This window comes from Chiroxiphia lanceolata, chromosome 27 (assembly GCF_009829145.1).
Source record: "Chiroxiphia lanceolata isolate bChiLan1 chromosome 27, bChiLan1.pri, whole genome shotgun sequence".
NCBI classification, from domain to species: domain Eukaryota; kingdom Metazoa; phylum Chordata; class Aves; order Passeriformes; family Pipridae; genus Chiroxiphia; species Chiroxiphia lanceolata.
The window spans coordinates 311251-331959 of NC_045663.1; the positions used below are offsets into that span (position 1 = coordinate 311251).

The window sequence follows — 20709 nt, forward strand, 5'->3', positions numbered from 1 at the left end:
GTGCAATAAACGTCAGCAGCTGACAGAGCTACACACGACTCCGGCTCTGCTTCTTCGCCACCGTCCCTCCCTGCCGCGGCTCCGGCTGCTCCCGCTCCTCGTCCCTGGCCCTGGGAGCCTGAGCACTGGGCACAGTCCCAGCGTGGGCTGTGGGATGCAGCTTTGTCCTTTGAAGAGCTGACTCCCTGCCAGAAAAGCGACAAGGTGAAAAGCCTCCTCCCAGCAGCTTTCCCCTCGCTCCAGCAGCAGCCAGGAAGAAGCTGGGAGCAGGTTGGGACAGGAGACTGTGGGTACAGGGTGCAGCCAAGAACTGGACCAAACACAGCTGCAGCTGCAAGATGCCAACCATCTCCAACACCACCCCAGTGGAGAGGAGGCCTGGGAGGTCACAGTCTGGGGAGATGAGAGGCTCCTGGCTGGAAAGGCTGCAGTTGGACCCCATGAAAGCCCCACTCCCTCTGCAGCTACACTGGCAGAGTTCTGTGTTTCTGTTACAAAAGCATTTTCAGAATGTGATGCTCCTGTGAGCAACTGAAGCCCAACCTGTCAGCAGAACAGGACCAGGCTGGGGAGGCAGCAGTCCCATCTCCCCACACCCCCTGGAAGGTGAGGTGAGAGCCCAGGGAGCCTGCAGCCTTCAGGCAAAGATGCCAAGGAGCACACAGGTCCCATCTCGTATTTCAAAAACCATTTTATTTACAGTACTGTACATGTTGACCCCTGAATTAGTGGTTTTCCCTGTTCGAGCCCCAGTGAGCAGCAGCAAAATCCCGCCCTGGAAATGGGAGTCAGGAGCTGCAGAGGCTGTGCTACAGAGTGGGGACAGTGCCCAGAGCTGGGGCAGAGCATGGAGCAGCACCCACCCCATTGCCAAGAGCAGGGCCAGGGCTCCTGCTGTGTCCAGAGTGGCTGCCTGTCCCGCTAGGTCTGAGCTCCACTGGTGGAGAGGAACAGCACCCAGGACAGGCAACTGCACAGCAAAGGCTGGGGTTCACAGTGAAGGTGAAGTTTGAGGGGAGCCAGCCCTGTCTACTGTTGCCCCTTTGGCCCCACCCCAGCTCAGGGCTGGGTGCCCTCTCCAGGTGCTGGGACACGGGCAGTGATGGCAAACAGTGCAGAGCTTGGCCCCCACTGGCTGCTCCTGCAGAGTCCCAGTGTGCCCCAGCACCTTGCTGTGGGGCAGGTCTCTTGCTGGGCTGGCAGCTGCACCCCCTTCCCCGTGAGATGGGGGACAGGCCTGGCACCCACTGCAGCCAGAGAGGTCCAGAGGTAGCTCAGGGCTCTGCAGGCAGCCATGGCTCAGCTGAAGAAATAGGTGGAATCCATCACCTGCTTGAGGTTGAATTCACCTGGGGGGAGTGAGGAAGAGGAGAGGTCAGAAAGCAGGGTAGGGATGGGCAAGGGGGAGAGAAGCGGCCTCGGGGTATGAAGGATCCCAGCCCCTGGACCGTGCTGCCCATGGAGCACTCTGCACAGAGGTCAGGCAGAGCCAGATGGCCTGGCAGACACAGGGCTGAGGGATTAGAAGGAGTTAAACTAATTGCCTTAATCCCATTGCATGTATATCATCTAGATCTTGGCAATTATTATGCTGAGTCCCTCAGTCCCATCTCCCAGCAAATGCTCATGGTTGGAAACAGATGGGAGCAGAACAAGAGCGGGATGGGATGAGCTGGGTCAGCCCGGGGGAAATTCCCCGGGGGCTCAGTGGGAGGGATGCTTACAGGAATGCTACAGGGGAACGTGTCCAGGCTCTGTCCCATGGCTCTGCAGTCCAGCACAGGAGGGAACACCTGATCCTAGGGGACAGCTCTGGCTTTGTCTTTTGGGGGCCACTCCATCTCATTTCCCTTGTCTCCAAACCACTCCTGAGCTCTGCAGTTCCTATCCCATGCTCCTACCTGTCCTGGGGACATTTGACAGCTGCTCCATCAGTTTCTTCTGCCAAGCAGCTATGGTCTCTGTGTTGGGGCTGGATGAACCAGAAGAAAGCAAATCAACACGGGAGCTCTGGGAGAAGGCACACCCTCCTCTACCCCCCAGTGCAGCCCCTGACAACAGGATTCAGCTCTTCCAAAACAGACCGTGCACCCTCGAGTGGGAGCAGGAGCCCAGCCCTGGACACAGTAGCCCAGGGCAGGCCCTAAGGCTGCCAAACCCTCCCTCGGTTCTGCAGCAAGAGGGTGCAGAGCCCTTATTTTTCACACTGAGGTTGAAGGCGATTTGGGTGTCAGGCAAGAAGGAAGGATAGGTTCTACCCAGAGCAACCCCCAGGCAGGTGACACAACCTGTCAGCACCTGGACACGATCTCTGGGAGAGGGAACTGGTGCAGGCAGGAAGGAGCATGGTAGGGGAAACTAACAGGCCAGGAATACCTGCAGTATTTCTCCAGCATGAACTCAGACAGATCCTGCAAGATCTTCTCGCTGTGCAGAGCCACAAACTGCTGCCGACAGATCTGACCCAGGGAGACAGGGTGAGGCACAGGTTAGGAGGCATTTTCCCTCCTTCCCCCCAGTGGTAGGTTAGAGTTGAGGGGCAGGGAAAGCAGCAGGAGTGGGAAGGAGGTGCTGCCAGACAAGGGTGCAGGAATCAGCCCGGGGAGGTGGGAAGCAGAGGCCGACCCCCACAGGCACAACAGCACTCACAGCACTGCAGAGGGAAGGGCCCAGGACAGGGTAAGGGCACCAGCTCTGCCAGGACTGTGTTCAGTGCCCATCTACACACAGATTCTGCCACACACTCCCTGCAGGATGGGAGGGGATGGGGCACCAGCAAATCAGCTGCGACTGCCAGCAAGCATCCCAGGTTCACTTCACCTGGGTGAATCAATCAGCCTGTGGAGCAAAGCCCAGGGGAGGCAAGGCCTGGCACAGATCAGCCAGATCTGGCCCAGAGCACAGATCAGCCAAATCTTGCTCACAAGGGACCCCAGAGGACACTTACCTGGTTCATGATGTCCACGGTGAGTGCATGAGTCCAGTAGCAATCGTGGACCGAGACGAAGGTCAGACCCTGCCTGGGAGGGGGTAAAGGTGCCATGAAGTAGTGCTGAGAGCCCCTCTGGGTGATGACCCCCACCCCATGTAGACCTTCTGGCTGGGACAGGAGCACAGGCCACATAAGGAGGGGGACTCCCTGCAAGGTCCCTACAGGTCTTCAGAGATCCCAGGATCTCCCTGTGCCACTGCCTCCTCTCACCCCTTCTCTGCCAGGAACCCCAAACTCCCACCCACCAGGGAATCCTTGGTCCCACATGGTGCCTTGCCAAGTGACACTCTCCCAGAGGAGTCCTGAGCTAGGGAAGAGCCAGCTGAGAGCCCAGTTGCCCACTCCTACCTGAAGCAGTGCAGAGCCGTGAGCATCATGTGTGTGGAGTCCAGGGAGTGGATGAAGTTGGGGGGGAAGGCATTCTTCTGCTTCACAGTATCAGGCTTCCTGTGGCACAGTGGGACACAGAGGAGCTGGGGCACTTCAGAGCCAAAGATGAGAGTGCCAGCACAGAGGCAGTGCCACCTCAGCCCGGGGTTGAGGGGGCTGCCCTGGAGGGCCCCAGGGCCCTGCTCCTCTGTCCAGCTCTCTGCAGCTCAGGGGGATAACAGGAGCTCTGGCACTCCTTGACAGCTTCCCTGATGGGAAGGCCTTGTCCCCAGAGCACAGGCTGGGGTCAACAGGGGCACAGTGTACTTTTGTACTTACTGGCCGCTGTTGGGGGTTCTCACGCTCAAGTTCTGCATGCCACAATTCAGCTGTGAGTGGAGAGAGGGGACCAGTTATTACCCTGCACTGCCTGCAGCACAGGGTACTGCCCCACTCTTCTGGAGAGGACTGTGCCTTTTCAGGGTGTCCCAGCACTGCGGCAGCTGCCACTCCTCAGTGACACCTTGCCCAGCTCCCTTCCTGAGGATACTGGCAGGCATCCTGCACCCCTTCCCCATGACAGCCCTCGCAGGGTGAATCAGCCTGAGAGGGGCTGCTGGAGGTGAGCAGCACAGGGATGAGACGGGCCGGGGGACGTGAGTCAGCGCAGCGCGCGTGGGAGGTGACAGCAGCGAGACTGAGTCACACGAGCCCCGAGGAGGCTCCTCGGAGCGGGGAACGGCCCGTGCCCCAGCTGCCTGAGTGGGACAGAGCAGAAGAGCTTCCTCACCAGCCCACCCACACCCTCCAGGCTCTGCAAGGAGCAATGAGGCTGGAGGATGTGCCTGCACACACAGATCCTACCTGCTCTGCAGGCTCACCCACCGGTGGTGCCAACCTGCCAGGCTCCATCCCAGCTGTCCCTTCCCTGCTCCCACCGTGGCACAGGGAGGGGTGGATGAATCCTCACACCAAACACTCACTCACCACAGTGGACTTGAAGCGATAGTAGGGCTGCACGATGGGGAGCCCCAGTGGTGTGACCCACTCCACTGTCCGCCCCGACTGGGAGATGAGCTTGGCACTCTCTGTCAGCCAGTGCTTCAGAAGAGGTGAAGAAGCAGCCGGAGTTAGTGTGGAGCTGGGAGACCCCACCCCCTCCCAGCATGGGCCACCCCGATTCCTACCACAGACTGGGACAGTCCAGTGCTTACTGGCAAGTTTAGCACAATCCCATACCTCTGGGCTGGGAGGAGGAGGATCCTCTCTGGGCCAGGACCCAGGAGAACCATCTCTCCCCCTGGTCTATGTATGAGTGGACCAGGGAAGAAGAAAAAGTAGAGGGAGATAAGATGCAAGAGGCTTTTCACCTGGATATCTCGAGTTGCTGAGAACATCTCCTTGATGCTGTTGAACACCTGCCTCACCAGGTAGTGAGACGCTTCCCACAAGTATTCCTGCACAGACCAGAGGCAGAGCGATGGGTCAGGCAAAGGGACAGCAAAAGACGTGGAGGAAAGTGTCAGGACCCAGGGAAGGGGGACACACAGGCACGTTACCTCAGGGAAGTCATCGATCTCCTTGAGACGCTTCTCTATCTGCAGGCGGCCGCCGTAGCGCGTGACCCCGTACACCACCGTCATCACCGTCTGCTTCACCACCTTGCGGCTGATGAAGCCCTGCAGCACCTGGGCGATCTTCACCCCCCGCTCGGCGTCCTTCCTCCGAAACTCCTCCACCTGAGGAGGAGAGTGCCCCAGGGGTCAGCCCCAGTGTGAGCCACGCTGGCTTGAGCCCCCTCCATGGCTGGGGCCACGTGAGACCCTCCCAGCCGTGCGCTGCCTGGCCCGAGCTCCCATCAGAACTCCTGCAGCCCATTTTCACCACCCTGGATAACAGAAATCACCTGCTGAGGGGATCAAGCACAGACAAGTATGCCTGTAGAGCCTCCCCTGCTGCCTCTGCACTGTCCCTTGACAGGCTGGTGTTGCCAGTTGAGACAAGGACACAGTTCTACGACTATGGGTCAGAACTCAGGTTCTCCTGCCTCTGCCCCCCAGTGATAACTGAGCAAGCCCTGCACCCTCATGAGCTACTCCTGCTCTCTGGTGTGGTGCTGCCTGCAGAAAACCTGCTGAGACCCAGACGGGAGAACCAGGGTCCAATGCCAGCAGAGTGAGCCTGGCAGGTCTCAGCACTCTTCCAGCAGCTCATTTCACACCATGTCTTGCCAAGGACACCAAAGACTTTGTAGCAGTGCCAAAGGCTGAATCTCTTCCCCCTCCTTCCTACTCAGCTCAAAGGAAGAAAACCTCATAACTCATAGGCCATCCCAGACCAAGGGATGAGGAACACCCTCTTCCACCTCTCTGATTTACTTCTCCCAGGCTTCATTCAGAAGTGAGGACAGCAGAAATTCCAGGGGTTTTCTCACAGCCGCCTCTATGAGGACAGATGTCCAGCCAGATCCCACTCAGGGATGGAGACTCCCTGTCTCTGACCAGCTCATGCCCCTCCAGCCCTCTGTACACTGGTCTTATCCCCACCTTTCTCCTCAGCAGCAGGAGTGACCCTGTGCACCAAGGGGAGGAGGCAGGTCCAAAAGGACCCCCCCACGCCCCTGCTGTGCCTCACCTGCTGGGCCACTGCACTGTAGACATCCTGGGGGACACTGCAGGGCATCAGGTTGACAGACAAAGCACCGATGAGGTCCCGGCCGAGCGCTGCGTAGTGCTGCAGCCCGTTGCAGGAGCCGTCCTGCATGTGGGGAGAGCAGGGGGGAAACAAGGAGTTAGCATGTGGACAGAGCTCATCTGCTGAGGATGGAAAAGGGAAGGAAAAGCGCAGGAAGTTCTGGTGCTCCCCAGACCACACTGGCAGCAACGTTTCTCGCAGGAGCTGTGCTGCTGTTCCTGCCCCCCGGGCTCGGGCTCTCCCCGGTCGCAGGGGGTTGCAGCTGTCCCAGGACCACTCCTCAGGCAGGACCCCCTCCTCCTGCACCCCCCTCCTGCTCCCTGCAGTGCAGCACATCCTGATGGCTCCATTAACTGAGCACTGATGACTCAGGCGGAACGAGACAGTGGTGCCCTCCAGAAGAAGTCCTTGCTGGAATTTCATTAGCTGCACTCTCCACACACCCCCTGCTGCTCTCTTGATCTTTTGTTGTCATCAAAATATCAGTCCCGACTGTCTCACGCATATTCCAGACCATTGCTACTGGCAGAACAAGCGCTGTTCCCCCCACTCAGTTAGAGCCACCCGATCTCCTCATGAAAGGAGCAGTCCCCCCACACCAGGACCACAATCAGCCACGGTCCCCGTGCAGACAGGAGGGACAGGGGCCTTCAGGGAGCTGAGCAGCACCTGAGCGACTGCACTAGCCCAGAGCAAGGACAAGGACATGGTGACAGACAGGACACTGAAGGTGGGGGACAACCAGTTCTGTTCCCATTGCCTTTCTCAGTTCCAGACCTCCCATCTCAGCTCCTGTAGAGCTGTTTGGCTTCAGCCTTGGAATGGGAGTGGAGCAAAAATCCCTGAAGACTCAGTACAGCTCTGAACACTCCAGACATGCAGGTGTTGCCATGCTAGGCCAACTTCCAGTCCTGATCCTGCAGCTGGAGAAGGTGAGACTGGCTTGGCTCTCACCCTGCAGCAGCTGCCAGCATTCTCCCAGCCAGGCTCTGCTTGAGCCAAGGGATGTTCCTTCCCGCCCGTCCCGTTCTCCTGCCCTGCTGAGCCTCACATGGGCCATGCAGATCTGCTGGGCTCCTACCTGGTGAACTGGGAAGTGAGAGATGTAGGCTGCTGGATCTGGGGACCTTGAGGCTTTGGCGATTTCCATACAGCATGCCAAGGCTTGCCAGGGCTCATCAGTCTTCATCCACCACTTCCTGCCCTGGGAACGGGAAAGCACAGGCTGGTAGAAATCATAGCACAGGCAGAAGACCCTGTGCTCCCGGGATACGCTAGGCACAGCTTCTCCTCCCATCATGCCTCCAACTTCCCTCGTATTTCATCATGTTTTCAAACAGAAATGTGCTATTTAGGAATCTCTGCATTGCTTTGATTCCCTTTTTCCTCTCAAAAATTTATCTTTCAAAATGTTTATGTTTCAAAATTGATCTGATTGCCATTTTATTTTACTTTCTAGAAGCTCCCACGTACCGTGAGCGGGTGGTCGGCTGAGTCCAGGATCTCCTCCATGATTTCGTTGGCGTACTCCAGCCGCTCCTGCAAGGCGTTCTTCTTCTTCAGCCCCGTCAGGTTGATGAGGTGGATCTTCAGCCAGTCGAGGCCCCTGGGCCCCAGCGGCCTCCCCTCTGCAAACAGCAGGATGGCCCGGGTGACATCGTTCCCCAGGTGGTTGAAATACGGCGGGCACGGGTAAGTCCTGCCGCGGAAATCCATGTTGTGAGGGAACCAGAACACCTTGTCCCTGACGTAGTTGGCGATGGAGAGCTTGTAGAGCGCGTCCATGCGCAGGCTGTGCATCTCTGCAGCCTTCTTCTTGCACAGCAACAGCTCGCGCTTGAGGGACTTGCTCCAGGTCGAGGAATGGCCGGGAGCGGTGGGAGGCTTGGGGGCCTCAGAGAGGGGCGGTGGGATGTCCAACTGCTCGTTGCCTTTGTCGTTGAAGATGGAGATGATTATATCCAGCACCGGCTGGTTGATCTTCCAGGCGCAGTTGCCCAGCTGGGTCAGGGCATCCAGCACGGGATGGAGGTTCACGGGCGGACACTGCTCCAGCAGCAGCTGGTGCTGGATGTCCCCATCCAGGAAGCGCATCAGCTTGGTGTCATTCACGACAAAGGCACCGAAATGGGGGGAGGTCCAGGGCACTGGGGGACACAGCATAGGCATGGCAGAGGAGTGGAAGGTCAGCGTGGTCTCTGCAGCATCCGTCACAATCTGGGAGAAGATGGGATGGGGCTTTATCAGCCCAACCTGGAGAGAATCAGAGAGGGGAAGGTCAACAGCAGAGGATTAGGGCTGGAGTCTGGAAGAGCCTGTGGTCAGTCAGCCATCCTGTAAGGATCACACGAAGTAAGGAGAACCAGGGGCTCCTCAAAGTGTCCCTGAGCAGGAATGGCAGCAGGGAGGGAAAAGGGCCTTGCAAGGGTCTGGTTTTCATGAAGGGGTGACCTGCACAGTTCCAGAGCCCCCAGGACAAGGCTCACCTGCCACATGTTCTGGTAGGAGTAGATGTGGTAGAGGACAGGAATAGACTTGGACTCCAGACGAGGATTGAGGAGGTTCCTGGGCACTGTGATGGCCTTCACCAGGAGCTCCAGCATGTGCATGCCCAGGCGCATGAGGACCGCGTACGGCCAGCTGCAGTCCTTCAAGGTCAGGGAGGAACCTAAGCCTGCTTCTGCCACCAGCTTCTCCCAGTATTCCCGTGGCAAGTACTGGTCAGGCTAGGAGGTGGAAGGAGAAAATGCGGATCAGCTGGAGGGGCCAGACTGCTCCCAGGGGGTTTGCTAAATGGGATCTATCTATCTGGGACACGGCTCTGAGAAGGTTCCTCCTGTCTCTGTGTCCTTGTGAGGTCCTCCCCGATGGGTATTTGGGGAAGGATGGCTGAGGAGGCTGGGGCAAGCCCAGCAGTGAGAACCAGGACAGCAGCGCTGCAGAGCCCTTCCTCCCACCACATCCCCGTGCTGACACTCCATCCCCACAACACCCTGCCCCTCCCTCCCAGACTGCAGACCTGCCTGCCCCCCCGCAAGCCACGTACACTCAGCTCTGGAAATGACCTGCTCACCTGGCCCTGGAGGCCCCTTTCTCCCTTCCCATCCCCTCCTGCCATGCAAAGTGCACCCTGCTCAAGCCCAGAGCTCTCCTACACAGCACACCTGACTCCAAGGGCTCCTACCTGGCTGTCCTTTGCCAGCAGGTGGATGTAGTCCTCATAGACACCCTGCAGCTTCTCCAGCTGGTGGCTGCGCAGCTTCCTATGGGTGATGTACCTGCTGTAGACCTTGCTGCTCAGCTCCCTGGCCAGGACAGCCAGGGACTCTCCTTGTGGAGAGAGTGTGTTGAGGACCTGGAAAAAGAGAAGATGGAGAGGGTCTTAGGAAGGAGGAACAGAGAGACAGAGCAGAGAGACAGAGCAGGATTAGAAGCTGCTATGAGGGGAGCACAGGAAGATTCTGATTCCCACAATGCTGAGCAAATGGTGAGGAAGAAAACACGACCAGGGCAGGGCAGGGGCTTCTCTGGCTGCTCCACACAGGGAACAGACAGCCTGCACCTAAGAACCTGGGAAAACTCTCAGAAGTTTGAATTTCGCTGGACATTAGTGCTCTGTGACAGCCCCATGACTGACAGTCTGGCCCTGCTCCATGAGGCAGAGTAGGTTCCTACCTGCAGCATGATGCCCACATACTCCTCATCCGGCAGCAGGCACAGGTAGGGGTAGAGCATGTTGTACTTTGACAGTGCCCTGGCCTTAGCCATGCTGTGCTTGGACTTCTGCAGGGCCTGGAGAACAGCATCGTGCCACTGGGAGCGGAGGGTGCCCAGCAGCTCACGCTGCACAGAAAAAGAAGAGAGCTGGTCAGCTGACCACCTCTTCAGCCCACGGACCCCCAGTCTCTCCCACAGGTCCCAAGGGCTGCAGTGCCCCCCTGCCCCCAGACCTCTTGAGCTTTACCGCTTTGACAGCCTGCGGGGTTGGGGGCTTGGCTGCCTCCACTGACTCGATGGTTATGGTGTTGTTCAACTCCATCTCCAGCTGCTGCTGGAAACGCTCCTGCAACTCCTCCACAGAGAAATCCAGCTTGGGGTATGACACCACCTTTTCCTAAAACAAGTGCAAGGCACTATGTCATGCTCATCCTCCCAGCTTCCCTCCAAGAGGCTCTTGTAGAACAAGTCCAGATGTCTCTGGCTGGTAAACCCCACAGGCTGCTCTGCTCTTGTGTCATGGTCAAGTATCTCCCCAAACAGCCCTTCTAGCACATGGAGGTCACCTCCAGGCCCCTGCCAGCCCTTGGCTTCACTCTTCCTCTGTAAGGCTGTTGGTAATATCATCCATTTGATGATTTGTGTGGGCTGTTGAGCAAAGACCATGCTAAAAATGCTTCCCTTACAGAGTCCTGAGCTGGACCTGAGAACACCTGTGAACATCACCTGGCCAGCTCCAACACCTCCCTGAGCTCTGTGGCTTACTTTGGAGTAGAAGTCCTGGAGCAGAGCAGACTTGCAGGTCTGGGGCTTGGGTGGAGGGGGCAGCTGGTAGTTGGGCAGGACAGTCCTGATGGCCCTCAGAACCTTCTCCTTCTCATCTTCCTCAAACAGGCACTTTTGGAAGAGCTCATCCACGTGGAAGCCATCGCTCTTCAGCTGCTCCAGGTATCTGAGGAGGGGCAGACAGGACAGGCTCGATCTTCCCCAGGGGCCTGAGCGTGCTGTGCAGGAGCTGCTGGGGCAGGATTTGTCTCAGCACAGCCAGTCCCACAAGGTCACCCGCCTCAGGTTACAGGGATCATGTGTCCATCTCTCAGCCTGCACCACTGTGGAGCCCTGGCCTGGGCAGGGAGGCTGAGCTCCAGCTGCTGCGGGACCGCGCTGCCCACGGGCAGTCCCTCGGTGTGTGCTGCACTGACACAACTCCCACACCAGGCAGGACGGGCACTGCCAGGCCCCTCAGAATCAGCTGACTGAAGATATTCACTTGGAGGCATCTAGAACTTGTCAGCCAGCCAAAGGACACAGAGGCCAGCGATACATCCCCAAGGTGTTTGTGCAGCACCAGCGGATCAGCAGCTTTCTCCACTCTCTGTCGAGGAGCTGGCTGTGCAGCCAGCCCTGGGCACTGCCCCTAGACCCCCTAGATCTGTGGGATCTCACAGGGCTCCTTCAGCTCCCTGCTTTGGCCTGACACTTTCCTGCCCACTGTGCTCCGTGAGATCCACCTGAATCTCCTGACCATGCTCCTTCAGAGAGCTCTCTGGGAACTGGCTACCTGGCTGAGCCTGCCAAGAAGGGGAAACTGCACGAGCCATTCCCACCAGGCAATGACAGAGAGCCCAGTGGAAGCGAGATGCCTGGGATGGTGGGGAATCAAGAAATCCCTGACTGGAGAGGGGCTCTCCCAGCCCAGCTCTAGGGAGAGAAGCAGCTGTTCTCACCTCCCACATCTCCTCTCCCTGCATGATCTCAGACAAACTCCCCAGCAGCTGGGGGTGGCAGGGAGGGTGCTGAGGAGCTCTGCCCACCCCAAAACGTGGCCGTGAGAAAATGGTCAGAGCATCCAGGTGTACACGCAGCAGGGGCAGCTCTTCCCAGCCCCAGCCCCACGTGCCTCCCAGTTCTCCCAGCACAGGCTGTGGAGCTGCTGCCCCAGGGCTCAGCGGCTCCTGAGGCAGGTGTTACCTCCAGATGGCCTCGGGGGATGACTGGTTCCGGCCCATGCACTGCAGTGCTGCTGCGTAGGAGTCCAGGCTGGGCCGCAGGCCGACAGACTCCAGCATGGAAAACAGCTGGTCAATGTGCTGCAGGCAGCCCTGGGGATGAGAAGGGAAAGGGGCTGCGGATACACCGACACCAGTAGCCCCAAAATCATAGCTTCACGCCCCTTTACTCCTATTTATATTCAGTCACCTCTACCCATCCCCTTCCCCATCCCCTTCTTCTCCTCAAAGCCACCTCACAGGGACTCATGGCCTCATGCCAGCTTTGTTCCTCTTGGCAGAAGCCAAGTGCTCCCTGAACATTTGCCGAAGGCAGGTGTGACAACTACAAGTAAAACCATGACCAGCTCAAGGCTCTTCCTCCTGAGCTAGCCCTTCTCCCACCTGGAGCACCCATGGCTCAGTACCTTCCTGGCCCAGCAGCGCATCACGATGTTGTAGGCACTGACATCCAGCAGCTTCTGCTTCACTGGAGATCTGTGGCACAGCGTGAGGATCTGCTCAGCCTGCTCTGGCTGCTGCAGGAACAGGAAGCACTCCAGGCTGGACTGGATGGTCTCCTTGTGCTGGCTGCTGTCCTTGTCCTTCAGTGCCCTCCGAGGCCTCTCCAGCTTCACACCTTCCTTCACTGCCACCACCCTGGGCTTGCTGTGGCTGTAGAGGCTGTGGGGGCTGGTGGAGCTCTGGCTCCAGGCAGTGGTTGCTTTCACTTTTGGAACTTTTGAGGTCTTCAGGCTTTTCATGGGTTTTGCTTTGGATTTGCCTTTGGCCTTTATCTGGGCCTCTGCCTTGGCCTCTGCCTTGACCTTTGGCTTAGCCTCTGCCTTGGCCTTTGCCTTTGGCTTGGTCTCTGTCTTGGCCTTTGCCTTGGCCTCTGTCTTGGTCGTTGCCTTGGCCTCTGCCTTGGTCTTTGCCTTGGCCTCTGCCTTGGCCTTTGCCTTGGCCTCTGCCTTGGCCTTTGCCTTTGGCTTGGCTTCTGCCTTAGGCTTGGCCTCTGTCTTGGCCTCTGCCTTGGCCTTTACCTTGGCCTCTGCCTTGGCCTGGCTTCCCAGATCCAGCTGGGAGGCAGCCATGGATAACTTCCGCTCCAACTTCAGCTGCTGGATGCACGTCTCCTTGTGCAACATCTCGACCCAGCTGTGGGGCCGGTCTGGGCACCGCCCTGCCCTGGGAACCGGCTGCTCCTGCGTGGGGCCAGAGGCCATGGCCTTCTGCAGAGGGTTCTGGTGCTTGTCATTGCCCAGCGGGGCCAGCTCCACCTTGTTGACTGTCACCTCTGGGGCGTCACTGCTTTGGAGTTGCTTTGCTCGAGCTTTGAGCACTGGAGGGAGACAGAGAGAGGTGATGGGACACAATGCACAGCAGAAGGTTCTGTCCTGCCCTGGGCCTCACTCTGGGAGTGCCAGGAACATGCTCAGAAAAGAGGAATCACACAAGGACTTTATCCCTCCTTGGCCAGCCCCACTCCCAGACACAGATTCTGAGCACTGTCTCTCTGGGATCCACCTGCAGGTTGGGGCCTATCCCAGCATCCCAGGAACCCACCCCAGCATCCCGAGAACCAAGCTGTGGCTGGCTCACTGCAGCTCTCCCAGCACTCACCTTCCAGCAGCTCCGTCCTCTCGCAGATGCTGTTCCTGTTCGCCTTCTCCTTGGCGCTGGCGGATGAGTAGCTCCTGAGGACGCTCCATGGAACCCCTGCTGTGGAAAAACACGAAGGTGCAGGGGGTCAGAGGAGGTTTCACCCCTCAGAGTGCCCCCAGCCCCGCCCCACGGTCAGGCCCCAGCTGGGCACAGAGGTGACAGTGAGCGAGTGGCTTTTCTCAGCTCAGCTGCCCCAGCGCACGAGGGCCGGAAGGGGCAGGAGGGACAGGGACGCCCCTCACTCCCTAGATCCGGACGCTCGGAGGGAACGTGACCCCAGGGACACCACGAACCCAGCGCTGCGAAGGGGGTGGCAGAGCCCCAGGACCCTCAGCGCGGGCGGCGCTACCCCACAGCTGGGACGGGACCCAGAACCCTCCCGTTCCTGTTCTCTGGAGAGGAACAACATGCCAGCACCTCCACGGTCCCGCCTCTATCCCTGGGGGCCTCACGGCGCAAAAACACCCTCTCAGCCCCCAGCTCTGTCCCAGCGGGGAGGGCCTGGGACGGGGCAGGAACGCCGCGGTCCGCAGCTGCGTCCCGGGGGATGCTCGGGACCGAGGGCCCCCTCAGCCCGCCCGGGCCCCGTGCCCGCCCCTGCCCGAGCCCCGGTGCCCGCGCTCACCGGGCCCCCTCAGCCCGCCCGGGCCCCGCAGCGCCGCCCGCAGCCGCAGCAGCGCCATGTCCGCGCCGCGCGCGCCACCCCGCACCGCGCATGCGCCGCGCCGCCAGTGCTGCCGCGCGGAACGCCGGGAGCGCGAGTCCCGCTGTGCCGAACCACAACTCCCATGGTGCACCGCGGCCGCGCCACCGGCCCCCCATTCCTTCCCTCCGCCCCTCCCGCGCCCCCTGGCGGCCGTGACGGCCCCGACGGGGCGGGACCGGGACCGGGACAAGGCGGGACCGGGACACGGCGGGACCGGGACACGGCGGGACCGGGACACGGCGGGACCGGGACCGGGACACGGGACACGGCGGGACCCAGAGAGGCGGCGGCACCGGGACACGCCAAAGCCTGCGGGGGCGGTGAAGCCCGGGACACGGCAGCAGAGCGCGGGGGCGGGGAAGCCGGGAAACGGCGGAGCCCGGCGGGGCGGTGGAGCACGGGGGGGCGGTGGAGCCCCGCGCCCCTCATGGCCCGAGCTCGGCGCTCTTCGGTCGGGACCGCAGGCATACACCTCCGCCCCCGGGTCCGGGGCCACATCTCTCCCCCGACACTTTCCGCAGGGCACCCGTTTCCTGCCCACCCGTCGCCACCATCGGTGGATACTGGAGCGTGCGGTCCCCAACCGGGCGCCCCGGGGCAGCCGAGTGACCGCGGCCGATAACCCGGGGCTGCCGTCGGGGCGCGGATTTATGAATGGGAGGCCCCGCCCCCGGCCCCGCCTCGCCCCTTGGCCACCGCCCCTCTCGGGCCGCCCCTCCCTGGCCGCCCGCGCCGTCGGGGCCGGTCGCCGGTCGCGGCCGCGGCGATGGCCCGTCGCCTGTCGCCCGCCGCTCGCCCGCCGCCCGCCGCCATGAGGCGCGGGGGCCCCGCTGCCATCGCCGCCTGTCTCGCCGGGGCTCTCGCTGTGCTGGCGGGACCGGGGCCGGGCAGTACCACCGGGACCGGCCGGCGACCCCCTCGCAGCTACGGGCACCTGGAGGGCGACGTGCGCTGGCGGCGACTCTTCTCCGCCACCCGCTTCTTCCTGCGCATCGACAGCGGCGGCGGCGTGGAGGGGACGCGCTGGAGGGAGCGGCCGGGCAGTGAGTGTGGCCGGGGCCGGGGAGAGCCGGGGCCGGGGCCGCCCCCCGCGGCTGCCCCTCGCCCACGGCGGCGAGAGCCCGATCCCGCCGGGTGCCGGGGCTGCGGCAGAGACGGGCGCTGCCGGGGCGGAGGCTGGACGGGGATGCCTCGGGACGGCGGTGGGACCCTCCGTGCCCGGCCCGGAGATCGCCCGCAGCTCCTCCCGCTGGGGGAACCTCAGCCAAAGCGCCTCCTCCTCTGGGGGCGCGGGAGCGGCGGGAGCTACTGTCCCCTCCGTCCCCGCTGTCCCTTCCGTCCCCGCTGTCCCCTCCGTGCCCGCCGGGCGGGACACGTCACTCCTCGAGTACAACCTGCTCCTGCTGCCCTCGCCCCGGGAGCTCCTTCCCGAGGCTCGGCCGCCGCTGCGCTGTGGGAGCCGTGAGAGGGGCGCGGGCGCCGGCGGGCACTGTCTGGGGACCCGGCATTGCTGGGGTGACCGGGGGAGGGGTGTTGGTCCCTTGTCCCACCTCGTCCTGCCAGCACAGGCATGAGGGCATCCACCTGCCCTGCCTTCCGCATGGACTGAGGGGATCTGATCTATCCCCGCAAACACACTGAGGAGGATAAAGGCTGAGGAGGAGGGACATAGGAAGCTTCGCGGTGATGCTGGTCCCAGAACGGAGCATCCCTCAGGTGTAGGAGAGTGGAGCAGCCCTGTTGGATGGGACCACTCCACAGCCTCTGCCTGTGGAGTGGTTTGGGGCTTGGCACGGGGACATCCAGATGGGCAGAGGGGCAGAGTTCCCAGAGTCCCCAAGGACTTGCCACCCACTGTATGTACTTCAGCAAGAGTCAGGGCTGCAAGGATCCAGGTTTCAGCACATCAGGATGGGGAGAGTCAGCCCCTGTGACAGGGAAAGGGCACTGGGTTGGCAGAACAGTGGCTGGATGGGAGGGGCCTTGGGAAAGGGGGATGTCTGAACATCCCTGGGGTGCCCTGGCAGGCTGTTGGGGCTTGGGGCAGGAGGGATGCAGTACCCCCAGCCCATGTCCTGGTCTGGCAGGGGCAGCCCTCTCTCCTGGCCAGCACAGGATGAGGGAGCCCAGCTCAGCCCAGCCCAGCCCAGGGAACCCTCCTGTGGTGTCAGAGGCTGTTGGGAGTCCCAACCAGGCACGTTGCCAAGACAAAGCACCCCAACACGTTCCCTCGGCTGGGCGGCCATGGGGCCTGGCAGGCAGAGCAGCCCTGGGCTGTTGCACGGGGCTCACTCTGCTTATCTGAGTGTGCCTGGGCTGGGCTCCCCTCCACAGCCCTCGCAGAAGCTGCTGGACCAGCCCCACTGGCAGCTGCAGGCTGGCAGGGGATCTCCCAGGGACTCCCCCATCTCAAGCCCTGCTTCTACCCCAGCCTGCTCGGGACCCCTCTGGGGGCTGAGAGTGTGAGACTGGGGGCACTGGGAGCTGTCTCTGGGCAGGCGCTGGCCAAGCACCTGCAAGCAAAGCACGGCAGAGCCGGCCAGGGCGCCGGGGACAGCAGCGGGGGGTTATTTTTAGAAAAGCACAAGTCCTTTCTTATAAATAGCATCAGCTCCAGACTGTGATCCAGCAGGACAGATTCACGGCTCTTCTCCTCCGCTGCTGCTCATCAGTGGCTTCACTGGGCCAGGCCCTGCAGATGCTGGCAATGCCGGGGGATTGGTGCCTGGTGAAAGCCCCTGCCCAGGGGCTGCAGCCCCCCCCACTGTGTGTGCTGCCACCAACCAGAGCCTCTGCGTGTCCTCCCTCCCTGTCCAGCCAGGACAGCCCCTGCAGTGGTGCCCATGGGCAGATCCTGCTGTGGCTCCTGCCCTGCCCCCTGCCCTGCCCGCATTGCTCCCCCTGGAGATTCCTTCTCCCCTTTCCACTGTGCCGTGTGCCTGGCGGGCAGCAGGGCAGGCAGCAGGGCAGGCAGCAGCACTCCGGGCTGGCTGGCGTGGGGCAGTGCAGGAATCCAAAGCCCTGATGATGCTCTGGGTGTTTCCCATGCCAGAGCCTCTGGTCTGACCACATGCCTTTCCCATTAGCGGCCGTGCTGGAGCTCGGCGGTCGGGCACACACACGCCAGCCCAGCCGTGGCTTCACAGCCCGGCTGCAGACACCTCCTGGGCTCATCCCCATGTCCTGCAGCACTGCTGCATCTGCCAGCCCACAGTACTGGGCACAGAGCTGTGTATGCTCGCTTGTGCCAGCCGGGCAGTCAGCACCAGCATCCTCGGGCAGCACCGTTCCGGCCCCATTCCTGCCCCCTCACGCCTCCGCCCGCGTGCCTCCATCCACCATAACACAGGGTGCGCCCTGTGTGTGCCACCCCCGCGCACACTTTGCCCCTCCAAGGGCCGTGCCAGCCTCGATGCCCTGCATGTGTCAGGGCCAGGTGCTGCGGCGGGAGGTCGTGTCCCCGAGGCACTACAGGCCCATTGGGGACGGATGCGTTTGCAGAGCTGCCAGCGAGAGGAGGACACACGCGAGGTCGGCGCTGGGCAAGTGGAGGTTGTGCTTGGCATTGCTCCCATACAGCCCAGCTCCTGGGAAGCGGCTGCACCCTGGGGAAGAGAGGAGTAAAGATCAAACCCTCTCTGGATCAGAAATTCCCCCTCCCACTCCCAGCTTGTGCTGCAGCTCTTGTTCCCACTGTCCCTCTGGCTGCTCCTGCTGTGGGCAAAGATCAGCAACCCCATCCCTCTGGGGGGACACTGTGGCCACAGACCCAGGATCCCTGGCTCATGCTGGGCTTCCCTGTCCCACAGGCATCGTCGAGATCCGGTCGGTGCGTGTCGGCGTCGTGGCCATCCGGGCGGTGCACACCGGCTTCTACCTGGCCATGAACAAGCGGGGGAGGCTCTACGGGTCGGTAGGTCAGACGCTGCCTCCTGGGAGGGACTGCAATGGGGTCAGAGGTGCAGGACAGAGTTGCAACAGGGGGTCCCAGACCTGCTGGGACCGGTGCCCAGGAGCAGGGTTCTGGTTTTCCATGCCCTGACATGCTCCCCAGCAGGGACCGAGCCCTCTGACCCCTGGTGACACAGGGTCCTGCCTGGCCCCACCTGGGGTCCGAGGGACCCCAGCTGAGCACAGCCACCCTTCACCCCCTTCCCTCTCCTGCCAGAAGGAGTTCAGCCCCAACTGCAAGTTCACAGAGCGCATCGAGGAGAACGGCTACAACACCTACGCGTCGCTGCGCTGGCGGCACTGCGGCCGCCCCATGTTCCTCTCCCTCAACAGCAAGGGCAGGCCACAGCGAGGGGGCAAGACACGCCGGCAGCACCTCTCCACACACTTCCTCCCCATGCTTGTTGACTGAGCGCCACGAGCAGCTCCGGACAGTCCTGTAGGAAAAAAAACAAGAAAGGATTCTTTTATTTATGTACATATCTATTTTTTGCTATTTATTGCTTTATTTTTAATGCACGGTGGAGGATGGATGCAGAAGGCAGATGCTCCAGACTTGGCTTTGCAGGGCTGGGGCTGTCCCGCCATCCCGCTGGGGCAGAGCTGGCGTGGCACAGCTGGGGAGTGTGGCCACTGCATGCCAGGGCCAAGGGCGTGCCTGGAGCAGGGCCTGGGGTCTGCTAATGGTATCTCTGCAGGGCTGGGATGTACCAGCTGGTTGTCTGTGTCCGAGCACCCATGGCAATTAAAGCTGTGTTCATGGTATGGAACATGAGCGGGTCTTGGAGCTTTGATGGTGGACTTGGCTTGGGATGGGAGGGATTGGCTTCCCTGAGGTCGTGGCTCCAGCCCCCAGTGTCATCCCTGCTGCCACCAGCGGGGAGCGTGGCTGGTCCCCTGCCACATCGAGTTCTCCATTGAGAACCTGCAGGAAAACAGCAATGACGGTTCAGCAGCACAAAGGAGGGAGCAGGAGGAGCAGAACCAGGAGCCAGCCTGGATCCTCAGGCAGACACAGCCTCAGGGCTGTCCCCGGCTGCAGCCCGTGCCAGTCTTGCAGCCCAGCTTCACACCATCATTCCCAGCAAATATGGAGCTGGGACAGTGGACAGTGACAAGGACCAGCCCCTCGCCTGGAGGGGAGCACGGCCAGGAATAGCACCCACACCTTGGCCTCCCGGCCAGGGCACATCCCTGATCCCTGTGCCACCCTCGCACCCGCCGTGGTCAGGCCCAGCAGCCCGGTCACCGTCACGTCACACAGAGCAATGGCCCCAGCAAAAACCACCAAACTTGTTCCATTTCCGACCCAACCAGCTCTAAACGACTCTGAAAGGGAACACCACCGTGTTAACTGTGTGGTGACTGTGGCACTGGCCCCAAGCCCCTGCCAGGCAGGTGGCAACTGCCACACACCCGCCTGGGGCTTTGCTTTGCCCACTCAAAACCCACCCAAGCATTGCTGACAAGTGAGAGATCACTCTGAGCACCAGGGGAGCCAGCAACCCCTGCTGTAGCAGAAACATGGTGGGAGAGGGAAGGTTTTTCCAGGTTAGGTGACTAAAGAGCAAAGCCTTCCCTTGGTGCTGGGCCAGCCGATGGACTCACGCAGGTTCAGCCAGGACCTTCTTGCTGCCACCCACTTCCCCAGACCAGGCTTCTGGATCAACCCTTGGCAGAGGATGAGCCATTAACCACGACACACCAGTCCTGAGATAAACCCTGGTCCTGTGAGATGAAAGGCGCCGCTGTGCTGCCCTGCCAAGCCAAGGAGGAAAAACAGTCCGGGCGAGTCGCTCTGTGTCAGCTCCTGGCCCCGGCAGAGCTGCTGCCACCTGCCCCGGGGACACTTTCCCCAACAAATCAACTTCTTGTGTTCTGAAATGGCTCAAAAATGGCCAAATCAGCCACTGGCCTCCCCCCTCCTATAGGATCTTGTCCCTTCCCAGGAAGCTCTTGGGAGGAAGGGTCAGGTCTGGGGTGAATCTGCTTTGGAAGAGACACCCAGGCTCTGCTGGCACCAGCACCTTCCCCAGCTGTCCCAGCCCACTCCCAAGGCCCCAAGAGCCAGGGGAAGAGGCAGGGAGCCCCCCAAACTGCCAAACCCTCTGCCCACCCCCACAGGGGCACAGTCCCTCTCGCCTGCTCTGGCCTCCGCCACAGCACGATCCCAATGCGCGGCTCCATCGTGGACCCTGGCCCGGCAGGAGATCCGCTGCCTGCCCCAAGTCCCTGCGAGGGGAAAGGGCTCCTGGTGACAGAGGGCGAGAGCACCAGGGCTCTGGTCCTCTCGTGCCTCCAGGCCTGGGGAGCAGGGACATGGCAGGGAGCGACTGCCCGCACCGGTCGCATTCTTGTCATTCTCCAAGCTCCAGCTCTGTCACAGAAACTGAGTCACAAACATACCTGGGTATTTTTCTCTCTCTCCTTTTTTTAATCAGCTCTATTTTAAGTAGTTTTGCAATACATTTTTCTCAAAAAATGTTGTTTTCCTGGTAATTACTCAGTCACAATGAGATTTGCTGGTCCTCGCTCTGCTGCACACCCAGTCCTGTGTGGGCCCAGCGGAACAGCCCGCCCCAGCTGCGAGGGGGCAGGACTGCAGCACAGAGATGTAAAAAATAGAA

The 20709-nt window shown here is 61.1% G+C and overlaps 2 protein-coding genes across 5 annotated transcripts; one reads left to right on the top strand and one right to left on the bottom strand.

The window, feature by feature from the left end:
- Positions 1-673: 673 nt before the first annotated feature.
- Positions 674-14130, bottom strand: POLRMT (RNA polymerase mitochondrial). 4 transcript variants are annotated; one of them, XM_032712079.1, is made up of 22 exons: positions 14051-14108; positions 13384-13479; positions 12804-13102; positions 12189-12743; positions 11744-11874; positions 10538-10724; positions 10020-10169; positions 9731-9898; positions 9240-9410; positions 8542-8781; positions 7529-8308; positions 7137-7259; positions 5996-6118; positions 4921-5100; positions 4732-4818; positions 4349-4462; positions 3701-3750; positions 3341-3439; positions 2948-3020; positions 2377-2459; positions 1902-1972; positions 674-1349 (listed from the first exon to the last, which is right to left on the bottom strand). In XM_032712079.1, the coding sequence occupies exons 1-22, from the start codon at positions 14106-14108 to the stop codon at positions 1300-1302; spliced, it is 3888 nt and encodes a 1295-aa protein (XP_032567970.1). In that variant the 3' UTR covers positions 674-1299. The 4 variants fall into 4 exon arrangements, with proteins under 4 accessions (XP_032567970.1, XP_032567969.1, XP_032567968.1 ...); XM_032712078.1 differs by having other exon boundaries at positions 12792-13102; XM_032712077.1 differs by having other exon boundaries at positions 12189-13102; positions 13384-13482; positions 14051-14130.
- Positions 14131-14942: 812 nt separating this feature from the next.
- FGF22 (fibroblast growth factor 22) lies at positions 14943-18852 on the top strand. Its single transcript, XM_032711652.1, has 3 exons — positions 14943-15174; positions 17941-18044; positions 18300-18852. Exons 1-3 carry the CDS (start codon positions 14943-14945, stop codon positions 18492-18494), a joined length of 531 nt encoding a protein of 176 aa, XP_032567543.1. The 3' UTR covers positions 18495-18852.
- Positions 18853-20709: the final 1857 nt, after the last annotated feature.